This window comes from Paralichthys olivaceus, chromosome 10 (assembly GCF_024713975.1).
Source record: "Paralichthys olivaceus isolate ysfri-2021 chromosome 10, ASM2471397v2, whole genome shotgun sequence".
Taxonomy (NCBI): Eukaryota; Metazoa; Chordata; class Actinopteri; order Pleuronectiformes; family Paralichthyidae; genus Paralichthys; species Paralichthys olivaceus.
Window position 1 is genome coordinate 17,216,774 of NC_091102.1, and position 12,625 is coordinate 17,229,398.

The 12,625-nt window shown below is 40.6% G+C and overlaps 2 protein-coding genes across 2 annotated transcripts; both read right to left on the reverse strand.

The window, feature by feature from the left end:
* Positions 1-917: 917 nt before the first annotated feature.
* Positions 918-4,499, reverse strand: fev (FEV transcription factor, ETS family member). The gene is made up of 3 exons (XM_020089678.2): positions 4,273-4,499; positions 3,522-3,593; positions 918-2,488 (listed from the first exon to the last, which is right to left on the reverse strand). The coding sequence occupies exons 1-3, from the start codon at positions 4,319-4,321 to the stop codon at positions 1,947-1,949; spliced, it is 663 nt and encodes a 220-aa protein (XP_019945237.1). The 5' UTR covers positions 4,322-4,499; the 3' UTR covers positions 918-1,946.
* A 4,297-nt stretch (positions 4,500-8,796) lies between these two features.
* Positions 8,797-12,247, reverse strand: cryba2b (crystallin, beta A2b). Its single transcript, XM_020089668.2, has 5 exons — positions 12,107-12,247; positions 11,053-11,240; positions 10,026-10,167; positions 9,561-9,703; positions 8,797-9,172 (listed from the first exon to the last, which is right to left on the reverse strand). Exons 2-5 carry the CDS (start codon positions 11,208-11,210, stop codon positions 9,025-9,027), a joined length of 591 nt encoding a protein of 196 aa, XP_019945227.1. The 5' UTR covers positions 11,211-11,240; positions 12,107-12,247; the 3' UTR covers positions 8,797-9,024.
* Between the last annotated feature and the right edge of the window lie 378 nt (positions 12,248-12,625).

Below are 12,625 nucleotides of genomic sequence, written 5' to 3' on the forward strand. Positions count from 1 at the left end.
TGAGTTATGTAAACAGGGCACTGTTTGTTGGGAGAGGTATGGCGCCCTCGTGTGGAAAACAATATCCAGTGTCACACTGTGGCACAGCTCTGTGCTACATGAGCTTCAGCTGCAGCCAAGTACCACAGAAAAGGTACAAAAACACAAGTATGATACAGAGTATTGACTAAATCCATAAAATACCGCAAACCAAAAATGCTAATTCCTAGATTTAGCTTTTCAGATTGAATACTCCAGTCCAGAACAAACTTATCATTTGACTATTAACCTTCAAAAATCATACAGTTTTTAACTGGAGCCAATTCAGATCTCAAATGTTGTTGTGCTGTGTCCAAGGACTGAGCGTGAGAATGAGCATTGTCAGTCATAGCTTTTGTTCTTCCAGTTGTATTATGTTAAACATGTAATTAAATGAATTAATGATGCTGCTGTGTCGTGCAGTTGAGTCGCCCTTCCTTAGAACAGAGACTGTCATGAGTCACTGGAGGAACAAGAGTAGAATAGGCATCTGGATATCGGGGAAAATCCCATATTAAAATATATTCATAAATGATCTCTCTATAAACACTATTTATAGACACACAATGTTAGCCTTGTAACTGAGCTTGGAGCAACAGTTTCACTGTACGTAAATGAGGCGGCCAAACCTGCTCACCTTCAGTATCACAAGTCAACACAGTGTCATACTGTCCACCGTGTGTGAACATTTCTATATCTTCTCATTTTGCCTTGTACACTTCCCATCATTATAATCTGATTCAAACACTGCTTTATCATACGATCAATTAAAGTTGTACATTTAGAGGGGAGTGTTGTACCACATTAAAACAGTGTGCAGTGTTTACTGGCACGGTGGTGCTTTGGTGATGAAGCAAAGTGTTCATTGATGTACAATTCAGAGACATAAAGAGGCTTGATCGTAACAATCTATCTTTATTCACTTCATTTGTTTGTCATTGGTACAGTTGCTCTAGCTACAGAAGGAGCTCATGAGAATGGATGCACTGTAATTCACTTCAAAATCACTAAAAAGCAGCGACAGCCTGAGCGTGTCCGCACCCTACAGTATTTACAGAGGATTCACAGTTTCTCTTACTATTCACTTGTCACACAAATTACAGCTCTATACCTGTGAAGGCCTTTTATTTTATTGCAAGTGAGTGAAGGACGTGTTAGTAATTTCTGTAATAAAGAAAACTGAGAAGTTGACTGGTTAAGATGATATTGTCGTGGTGGTGGTGAGATTTACTTTGCTATTATCAAGTCCAGCGAGCATTTGGCTATTTCATAAAACCACAAGATGGCGCTAGTAGTCCAGAAATAGTTGATATTTTGCTCCCACAATCATCTTGTGTATAAAAACAGACCCAGACCTCAAAGAGTGGATGAGGCGAAGCAGAAGAATGAGAACTGATAAAAATGGAACTATCATCTTAAATAATGTTCTGTCATTTGTTCATTTGGAAAACTGCTCTTCCACACGAAAACATTTATTTATGCATGATTTAATTTCACAGATTGTGGATGAAATAGGGAAATTAAACACATGGGCTGTTTATGAAATACAATCCAATACTTGTACTTATTAATAAAGGCGAGTAAAAGTTAAACCGACGTGCGTAATTTCGGCGCCTCCTGGATGAATTTACTGATCAGTCGGGGAATATGTGTGGGCCCAAATAAGATAAAACATCTTTGTCTAAATAGTGTTTCATGCTTACATACAACTGTAGTTTCAGCATCGTCTATAGGCCAAAATCTCACCTTTAAAAACAGCCCATGCGTGTCCTTTTTACGCATTTTTTTACAAACCAAATATATTTAGCCCACACCATACTTTCACCTGCAGTCTTCCTGCCCTCTTTGAAACCTCTCCTCTCGCTCGCTGCTGCGTGTCACTCGTGCTGTTGATCTTCTTCCAGAGAGTGGAGAAGACGCTGTAAAAGTCAGTTGTAGTGGTTGTTGATGTTACTCAGGCTGTTGATGTTGTTGACACAGCTGATGTGAGACGGGGACACGGTGCCGAAGGGCCCCGGGGGCTGCAGGTTGTGGCTGTGGTACAGGGCCGTGGTCGGGGAGCCGGGCCAGTAGGAGAAACCTGACGGCCCCACGCCGGGAGCCATGAGGTTCAGTTTGGAAATCCCGGAGAAGGGGATCGGGGAGAAATTGCCCTGGAACTTGTAGATGGCCTGCTCCGTGGTGGAGGGCTGGCACACCTGCGCCAGGCCGTGGAAGTCGAACTTGTACGCGTACCTCTTGCCGTGCACTTTGGTCATGATGTTTTTGTCGTAGTAGTAGCGCAGCGCACGGCTCAGCTTGTCGTAGTTCATGTTGGGTTTGCTCTTGCGCTCCCCCCAGCGCCGGGCCACCTCGTCCGGGTCGATGAGCTTGAACTCGCCGTTGGTTCCCTCCCAGGCGATGCACGACATGTTGGTGCTGTCGGAGAGCAGCTCCAGCAGGAACTGCCACAGCTGGATCTGCCCGCTGCCTGGAGGAGACACCACATGGATATAAACGGATCATATAACATTTATTATATCAAACAAATCTATCGTGAAACATTGTGATAATCATCGATTTTGCGCCAATAGTAATCCGTGCAGAGCAGTGTGGGGGATTTCTATCACTTTATTATCACCTCGTCAATTATTAACATGTTGATATACAAGCAATGTTTTTTTAAGAGCAATTTGTAGATTTATCGGATATGTGGTAAATAGATTGGAGACATTTTTTTAACTGTACATTTTCATATTTTAAGATTTTTTATTAATCATTTGTGACATTTAATATTTTAAAGCGTCTAAAAATAATTCATTTTCTTGTTGTTCTCGGATAAACATCATGGTATGATTGAAATTATTTATTCATAATACCAATTTGAAAAATAATGCAATAACTTTTACCGGTATTAGTCAACAGCCGTTTCCAATTTGTCAAATATTAAAACATGAACTGCTTTATTTAGGCTTTTCGGGTTTATGCCCGTTTAATATCATCCTGCCTGTTCGCAGGCCATCACATTGAGTGCTTAATAAATCAGTGACACTGAGGGGATATTTAAATGTATTTAATATTAACGCACAAAATCTATTTTATTATTTACATTAACTTTAATTGATCTATGACTATATGTCCAATGCGTGAGCAGCAATTACTAAGACGGCTACAAACTCGGACCATGAATTCAGTATGTGATTTTTATGGAGCAATTATAAATAAAACAAAATTGACCCTTTAATGGCGAAATACGATTATGATATTTTCTTTATTATTAACAGGTTGAACGATATTGATTCCTCTCATCTTTAGGGCCTATGTTTTTCCAAGTCAGTTTTGTTGATATGACCAAATGAGTAAAGTAAAAAATAGGAAACTGAAACCGCTGTTTCATTATCAATTTGTTGTCTATTGTTATTATATAACATTTTCAGATACAATGCTGGAAAACTGTAAATTAAATTCATTAATGAAAAATAACGGTGATCCCACTGTGATGTGATCCATTCTCTTTCTCTTACCTTTTTGTACTCCTGTGTTTATTGGACCCCATGATGTCCCTTTGCTTTCTTTCAACAGATTTTCTGTTGGATCTGAAATCAAACCACACAAATCGTCATGACCATCACCATCATCACCCTCCTCCTCATCAGCTGCCTAATCCTTCCTGTTTATAATATATCACGGAAGAGAAGATGCTTTCAGGAACAGGCCTGATGTCCGTATATCGGCTGCTGCTTCTGAAATGTAACTAATAATTGCTTTGCTGGGGGAAGAAAATAAATCCACTTGTGTCCAGATTTATTACTAAGAATGAATGTAATTTAAAAAATACTGAATCTGTTTTCAAAGAATTAATATTGATAATAATAACAACAAATGATGTGATTGAATATTACGCGTGGCTGTATAATAAACCAGCCCACTGCATATTATCCCAAAAAAATAAAAATTGAAAAATTAAACATCACAACATTTCAACTAAAGGTCCAGATAAGAAAAATCCTAATAGTGTCCCGGTAGCGGTGGCGGACTGACGCGTGAAGCGTGTCGTCTTTGCGGGGTCCTCTGCGGAGGAGCCAGGAAACGCGTCCAGGAAAAAGGATTTCCGATTTCCGACAAAAGAGCAGACGGGCTTTCAGATTGAAAGTGAACAAAGCTGCGCCGCTGCAGGGAGACGGAGCTGCCGCGCCTGGAGGACCCGCAGTCTGCAGAAAGAGTTTAAAAACATCCCCATGTTTCTAAGAGTCTTTAAAGGACTAAAAGACCAACCTGAGAGATACATGCTGAACATGAGGTTTCCTCCGCAGTCCTGTCTCATTGTGTTCACTTGTTCAGAAAGGGTTGGATTTCATTTCGTCGGCGGCGGAGGAAACGATTTTTATTAAACTTTATCTCATAACTGTGATCTGGAATAAACGCGGGTGGACAGATTGAAGTTTCCAGGCAACTGTCACTGGCCCCCATCTCTGAGACAATATTCAGACAGCAATTTCCCCTGGTGCATTGCTTTAATTAAAAGAGCAATTTACCTCTGTCAGCCCGCCTGGTGCCCACAATAAAAAGAGGGCCGATAGAAATTCGGCCCTTATCAATCCGCCATCACAGTTTAATAAAGTTTCCACGTTAAGATCTGAGTCTCTATGGTGAATTGAAGTGTTTGACATGGAAACCAGTTCAGATCCTCCTCACTTTTCCGCCTCTTTACCTCCTGGCAAACAACAAAGACCTATTTCATGTTGGAAAAAGAACATTTACCTGGAGATACACGCTCCAGTGGACATGAGAAAACAAGAACATTTCATCCACCCCCACCCTTGGACCTTCTGTTTGTGGGTTTAAGGTTATATAGCCTGTATCTGAGGCTAATGAGGTTGTAACTTTAAAACCATGGTCCCTGATGCTCACTGATCTTATCAGGTCCAATCAGATTTTTCTCGTTCTTCTGTTTTTTTAGAAGCAATGGGCTGTGCAAAGACTATGGGCTTTGGTCCTATAAATCTGGTTTGGACACTAGATTACATAGTGTTTATAGAATCTAGTTCACATTAGTTATACACAGATATTTTGAAGGTGACAGATTCAATGTTGCTTCACAATTCACACAGACATGCGGAAGATTTCAAACATTTTATTCACGCAGGTGTAAATACTGTGGACAGTACACATGCATCACATTGATTGCGTTTCATTCAAATGTCTTTTATTAATAAATATCACATATGAGTTCAACCCCAGATCTCCAGCAGCATATGATCGATCAGGCCTAGTCTGTGACATTCTAAGGACTTTTATTTTGAAAACTGCTCTTATAGCAATTGCTGTAACACCATTGATTTAAGTATAAAACAGTCGATATCTGTTTAGTTTATAAGCATGTAAAAGAATTACTGGATGATACAGGCTTGTCCACCACCTTAAAACAGAAGATGGATGATTAAGATGTGTATCATGTAGCCATAATGTCCCTGATGTCCCTGTTGATTTCAGGACATGTGTTAGTCACCTCTGTTGCTCCCCGTGTGTCATTGTCACAACACGAAACATCGTCTAATCAATACACCAAGGCCAATTAAGTCTTTTTAAATGGTCTAAAAATGAGACACTGAAATATGTGCATTCCTGCAGCGGTGTCTTGTCTCCATGCCGTACAAAGACAAAGAGAGTCATCAGTACTACTGCAGGCATAAAAACAAAAACATGGTTTATGCAGCTCTGTGCAATGTAAACACATCAGTTCACTTTCAGACGCTTCCCCTTGAAAAAGGTGGAAAAAAGAAGCTGAATAATTTTCATAAGAAATGTTCAAAATATTTTAAAAAATGACATCACCCAACAGAAAATCCCCAATTCTTAACTTGACCTTAAATGAAAAACATATTTTGTAGCTTTCTTTGTTGAGTCAACTGAAAGTGAATGCTCCTCTAATCATTCATCATCTGAAGTCACCTGACTGAGCTCAAATAAGCACACACCCTCAAAACACTAGGTCATAGTTGAGTGAGTATAAGATTATACATACATGTTAATTATTAAAGTAATAGCAGGTTTTTAAATCCAATGTAAAATAATCACTTTATGAAAGTAGATAGTATCAGGCTATGCAAAGTATTGGATTAGGGTTTTCCTCTCAGTCCTCAAAAGCTTGCATTGGTGGTAAATGCAGATTAAACAATATATTTCCCATGTTCCTTCTTCCTGATCTAAAAACAATTGGATTTTCCGTTCTTCGCACGGCTGCGGCTCCTCAGGTGATGGGGTTTGTAGTTGTGTCTGTGGCGTCCCAGACTTGCTTTAGCTGCCTGTGTCCATGTACAAGTCGCAGGCAACTTAAAACAAGCCTGGAAAACTAGACTGCATATCCCTGGACGGAGTGGTAGATAAATGTGGATAAATATTCATCTGCAGTGATGAGCAGGAGGCCAGATATCCACCGACGGAAAGAAAATAGAAAAAGCACATGTTTGGGCGATAGTTTGACCTTATTGGCACTAAGTCAGCATTAAAGGTAACCGTTACCACTTAAAAGCACATTAGTATCGCCTTAAACCATGATTTAAAAGTCTCTGATCCAGGTGCTGGGCCTTGTGTCAAAGTAGTTAGTAAATTAAAGCATTACAGTAATAGATCGATAATCAAGAGAGTAATAACCTACTAAGAAGAGCTGTCATCAAGATTCTGTTCCAAAATTCCTCTGTAGTCTCAAACCTACCTCTGTGCACCCGAAGAGCCCCAGCCTGCAACTGCACCACTCAAGTGTCACTCCTCAACAAGACCTGAGTGCAGCCTCTTTAATCAGGCTCCACAGGAATGTATATTTGTGAAAGGTGTGTGTGCATGGTTACACATTTATTAAAAGATCCTGGTCTTTTGGGTGTGGGACTGTGAGACAGTGCAGGCTCATGGGTGTGTAACACGGAATCCCACGTCCTGGACCGACAGGAGGAGTGTGTGCAGAGGTAAACACACTCCAGGATCCCGGCGCACGACTGTAAGATAAACATCATGGTTCCCCATTAGAATAAACAAACAAATGCTAAGCGACTAGAACTCATATGAGCAAGGTTTTGTTATGTGCCAGGTTGCGGTGCTGAATCAAATCGTCAAAATAAATGGACCACATGTTTATTTGTAAATCACATAAATACCATAACTGTTTGTTGCAGTTACATCTCAAAACATCTCACCTGACTAACCTGCTTCTCTTCATTTCACCTTTGTGACCCTGGGTTAAGATCCATGGCTTTCACCGGGTTTAAACTAAGCAATGTGCTGCAGAACAATATTAAAGTCATTAAATCTGTTTTTGATCGAACAGTGACTCATTGGCAAACGTAAAGAGTTTGGCTTTCTTTCATTTTTGATTTTTCACATTGAATTATCTGACGAATGCACTGTCACAAAGTAAATCATAGGAAGTTGGCATCTTGACGATGTTTTTCACAGGCCAGTAACCAAATTTAGAAATGTCATCAGATAACAGTATAAGCTTGGTAGTTGTGTAGCACACCTTTGTGAAAACTTTATTGTGAACATGAAGACTTTATGTGTGTATTTAAGATAATGCCTAGTGAGCAGTCAGACAGGCCTGGTATTCAAACAGGAACTAGGACAGTGCATACATCCCTAATTTTCGTCAATAACTTAAAACCTTACAGGGGACAATGCTTTGTCTTTCTGTTGGCCCGTTGGAATAAGACACAGTGGCTTTGCTCCCCTCTGAATGGTGCTACGTTTTGTAACTACTCAGAGCAACACGACAATAGAGGCATTTTAAATTCTAAGATGCTCATAGAATAATCTAACAGTTTAAATAAAGTCAGCTGCATGTCTGCATGTGACACCATGAAGCAGCTGGAGGACCTTTTTCAGGCCTCTGGGGTATTTTCACAGGATAATTAAACCACAAAAACTACAAGCTCTTGAAGAGGCTATAAGTGCTACTTTTTAATCTTGCTTTTAATCTTGCTTTTGAGTCTGTCCCATATGATTCTATTAATGTAAGTCAGTAGTTTACTTTATTTATGTCTTTTGATTTTATTTGTAATATTCATTTTCACTGATCCTCTCTGCCATTGTGTGATTTTTATTTTTGGCATTGTACTTATCTTTTTATCCATGCTTGTGTTACCTTCCTTTCCCATGATTTGGCTCAACTCCTGTTATATTTAAGATGCTGTATAAATGAATGTGACTCAACTTGTTTAAGTGGTCAATCAACAAAGCAAGAGCAAGAGAATTTGGATTAATTCTGTTTTTAAAAAGATGATTCTACTCTGATTTGTATCTATTAATTTCTTCATGTCAAAAACCTAAATTGCTTGGTTACATATAACAACCAGCCAAAAGGTCATATAGTGATTTGCATATAGTTATGCTACACCTGCCAATCTATTTGCAATTAGTGCCCGAAAGCTGTCGAAAAACAAACAGTAGAAACAAATGTGATCTCGTGCTCTTGTTTATTGGAAATAAGAATACAGTCCGACAAGAACAATATTGCACATCCTAAAGCCTAACAGAGTAAATTCATTTCCATGAAGGTTCACTATAGGCCTAAATATTCTTTCAAATAAATACAAAGCATAAACCTATGTCTGATATCCGCCTGGTTCTTTGGACCAAAAGAAATATGGGCTCTGATTTTGCTGTGATTGTGCGCCTGCAGTACGAGTACCATCATAAACAAAGGAACAAACTGACAGTTTATAGCCAATTATTGCAGTTTGTCTGAGCTTTATTTAGGTGGGTTGATAAAGTTGGTTGTGGAAAAAAAAAAGAAATACTGACAGTCTCTAGTTTTGAAGAAAAGCCTTTATTTCCTATTTCAAGAACATGCTTTAGCATGGTAGTAGAAGTACTTAGATATCCATACATGCAGAGCCACAGAATGAGAGAGAGTTAATCCATCTACAGGTCTGTGACAGTGGTTTGTCTGTCCGGGGCTCAGGTAGAGGAAAGGGTTCGGGGAGAGTTTTTCAATTTCATTTTATTCAGGCTGGGTCAGGCAGGCCGAGTGGAAGCTTAGTGCTGGATCCTGCGAATGGACTGCACCTGGTTGGTGTGAGCCTGGGTGCTGAACTCATTGTAGTTTCTGTACTCGCCTTGGTGTCTGTCTCTCTCCAGGATGTACTGGTAGCCACGGTAACCAGGGAACTGGTAGGCCACCCAGCTGCAGGGAGAGAGACACACAAAGAGATGGGGTAAGTGATAAGGTCAATGTGGGATTTTATTTATCCATCCATCCATTCATCCATCTTTTGTCTATAAACAACAGTTTAATGAATTTCCAATTTCAACACTGTTTACAAAAGTAGGAGAAGATTTGTTTGCTGGAGAAGGTGTAGCCTGTCCAATCAGACTAAGATTTATCATTTTATTTATCTGTATTTTTAATGTTCTCTCCATATTACACCCAGTCAAGATAGATTGACCTGTTTCAACATGCTCTATTTTACCAGCTCCGAGAATATTTTACAGTAGAATATTTGAAGTGATGAAAAGAAGAGTGGAGATGAAATATACAGGTCCAAAGTGGACCAATAAACAAAGTTACTTACGCTCCCGAGTTGACTTTGATGGAGGGCACCTCCTTGCTGCACCAGCCCATGGCCTGTAGGGAGGGGTAGTCGTCGCACATCTCAAACTTGCGGCCCTGGAAGTCCTCACACTCGTACAGGGTCACCTTGCTGTCGCTGTGGTTCTGCAGAGGAAGAGACAGAGCACAGTTGTGATGGTGCAACAACTGTCAGGGGAGCTGCTGGTGTAGTAGCTCGTATGAACATTTACATGGGAGATAGGAGACCTTCCAAAATGTTGAATGTGGTAGATCATCCTGGTTTATGAATTGTCAATAAAGTTTATCTGTCATAAATGAAGACCAGAAAAGGTTTGGTTCATGCTGTGCAGCTGGTTTTAAGAGGGTTTGGCTGATGGGTCATGTGGTAGAGGGAGGGGCAGGGAAGTGTAAGGCAGTTGACAGAGGCAGACTAGATTGGAAAAACATGAGGATGAGGGGAACTTACAGCGCACTTGATGGGTCTGAAGGAAAGCATGTGCTCGGTTCTGTAGCTGCTGTTTCCACTCCAGGCCTCGTAGCGAGGGTAGTCTCCCTTCTCCAGGATAAACTGCTGTCCCTGGAACTCTGGGTACTCATAACCCACCCAACTGGAGGATAGAGGCGAGGATAGACATGTTAAACTTACATGAGCTAAGAGGACATAATGCCAGAGACATAAATATTGAAGAAGTCCAAAACACCCAGAATCTTGCACTGAATCGTTAAATACAGAGTGCAGCTACATAGAAACTGTCATTCTGGTTAAACAATAGAGCCCAACGCCCATGAGTGAAAACAGCACGCAGCTTCTGTTGTCCCTGGGAGCACAAAGCAAACATTAGATCAGCTCCTGCCTCCTCCACTGCTGCTGCTGCTGCACCCAGGCCTTTTTATCTGATTGTCAGTCAGTCAGACTGTGTGGCTCACAGCCAGCAGCTGCACACAGCCAACTCATATCCCAACAGGGGTCACACTCGGCTGCATGCACAGACACATGCAAAACGATAAATGCCCAACATGTAATAACACTGTTGGCTGCAGTTTATGGCTTTTTTGAAATTTGGCTTTGTGGACTTGATGATCAGAGTTGAGTCGTGAATGTTTTAATTAGATGTTTTCAACCAAATAAAATGAGAATCATGAGCTAAATAAACTATGTGGTTTTATTACTTTTTGTATGGTTCTGGTTATCTACAGATTTAAAGGAGCAATAAGTATTTTACAAAGCATATGAGCAGGAAATCAGACCAACTTCTCACCTTTGTTATGAAGGTAAGAAATTTTTGTTTAAGATAAAGATGCAAAATCTTTAGCATACTTAAAAATCCAAGAATAAATCCTACTATTTTCAAATTTCAAATATGACCTCATCATAAACTTAACTACTATAAATACAACAAGAGATTTTCACAACACATGGACTAAAAATAAAAGGGGGAGAGAAAAAAAGAAGAGGTAGGAGATCCAGAGGAACACAAACAATGAGGACTTACGGTCCGTTCTCAACCTTGATGGAGCGGATCTTGATGAAGCCCCTCTCCATGATGTTCTGGCATTCCAGCATGAACTCACAGCGCTTGCCCTGGAAGTTCTCCTCCTCCCAGACTGTGATCTTGAACTGGCCCATCTGCTCCATCTGTTGAGTGTTCATGGCTGCTGCTTCTCCCTTTGGGGTTACTCTCTGAAGAGGAAGAAGAGAGAGGGTTTAAAACAATGAAGCCAAAGTAAATATAAAAATAAGAAAATGGTGAGGAAAGTGTATAAAAACATATTTTTATAGAAAATCATCCTGAGTGTCCTCATCCTGATGAGACAGATTCAAGAAACAAGACCTCTGATCCAACAAGCCAATTCCAGTGTCTATAAAAATCAACTTCAATCTTTATATTTTAGCATCAAGAAAAAAGATCAATACGATTAATAACATAAAGTCTCTCCCCCCCCACTGTATTTCTGTTAACAGAAGGCCGATGTTATTGTTCCTTTACTCTGGACAGACATTTCTGTTAAGGTCTCTTTCTCCAAGGTGTCACTATAGAAGTGAAAAATTCCACTCATTCATCATTTTTCCATTTCTCCACTGCACGGGTTTGTCTCTGTTTCAGTCGAGGAGATTCTGTCAAGCGCGACCTGCCTGTAAATTACACATTGTAACTGTAGCAGCTGTACAGAAAACAAATGCCACAACAGCAAACTGCATATTTGTAGGCCATAGCTATAAAAGCAGCCAATAGGAATTCTCTTATTTTCACAATGTTCCATTTCTAAAGAGTTTCAAACCATCTTCAGTCCAGCTTTTTTGATTTCAAAGCAAAATGTGTTTGCATGATGTTTATAGGCCGCACACAAGCATACCAATGAGGCATCATCTTAAAAATAGTAGCAATAAACCGTGTTTTTACTCTCAGCAAATCAATCCTGGTTTAAAGTTATCCACAACAGTCTACATATTAAATATACAGTTTGCAGCAGCATCTCTGTGGCTGTCAGTACACAGAGCTGTCCCCTGACTGCAGTTTCTCTGAGGCAGTGTGTTGAAATACTTACAGACAGTACTGAGGTGGGACAGATCCGGTATAATCAATGTCGGGGGAGAGACCCTCGCCTGCGTTTTTATAGGGCCGGGCCCCCTGGACCCACGCCACTCCATTTGCCCAGCAGCCTTGCACACTCAGCAGCTGAACGGCCCAGCTGAATGGGCAGCATTAGCCTCGTGCTTTGTGGAGGCTCCAGAGCACCATTGTCCTCAGAGCCCCAAACTGACTTAGTCATCAATATGGCAGCCATGCTCAGTGGCAACCTGACCCAGGACTATACAATGGCAACGCACTGACACAACAGTTTGATTGGTGTGGCAGGATAATAGACACATTCTGGGAGCTGATCCCTTCTCTCTCTCTATCACTCTCTGTCCCTCGGCTGTTGGTAAACTGGATCCTGAACTGGAGGTGGGAAAAGGCCCCAAATCCTTTAGCATAGACCCACACTTAAAGAACATGTGGTTATCCTTGCTTTTTTTTCTCTGGTAGATCTTGGAAGGGTCATTAGGAGGAAGTGCAGTAGGAA

Coding starts and splice junctions, on each gene's coding strand:
- fev (XM_020089678.2), bottom strand. CDS start 4,321: ATGAGACAGGACTGCGGAGGAAACCTCATGTTCAGCATGTATCTCTCA. Junction 3,594..4,272: donor GTTCAGCATGTATCTCTCAG/GTTGGTCTTTTA, acceptor GTTTGATTTCAG/ATCCAACAGAAAATCTGTTG. Junction 2,489..3,521: donor AAACACAGGAGTACAAAAAG/GTAAGAGAAAGA, acceptor TGTCTCCTCCAG/GCAGCGGGCAGATCCAGCTG.
- cryba2b (XM_020089668.2), bottom strand. CDS start 11,210: ATGAACACTCAACAGATGGAGCAGATGGGCCAGTTCAAGATCACAGTC. Junction 10,168..11,052: donor ATCAAGGTTGAGAACGGACC/GTAAGTCCTCAT, acceptor TCTATCCTCCAG/TTGGGTGGGTTATGAGTACC. Junction 9,704..10,025: donor TCAGACCCATCAAGTGCGCT/GTAAGTTCCCCT, acceptor CTTCCTCTGCAG/AACCACAGCGACAGCAAGGT.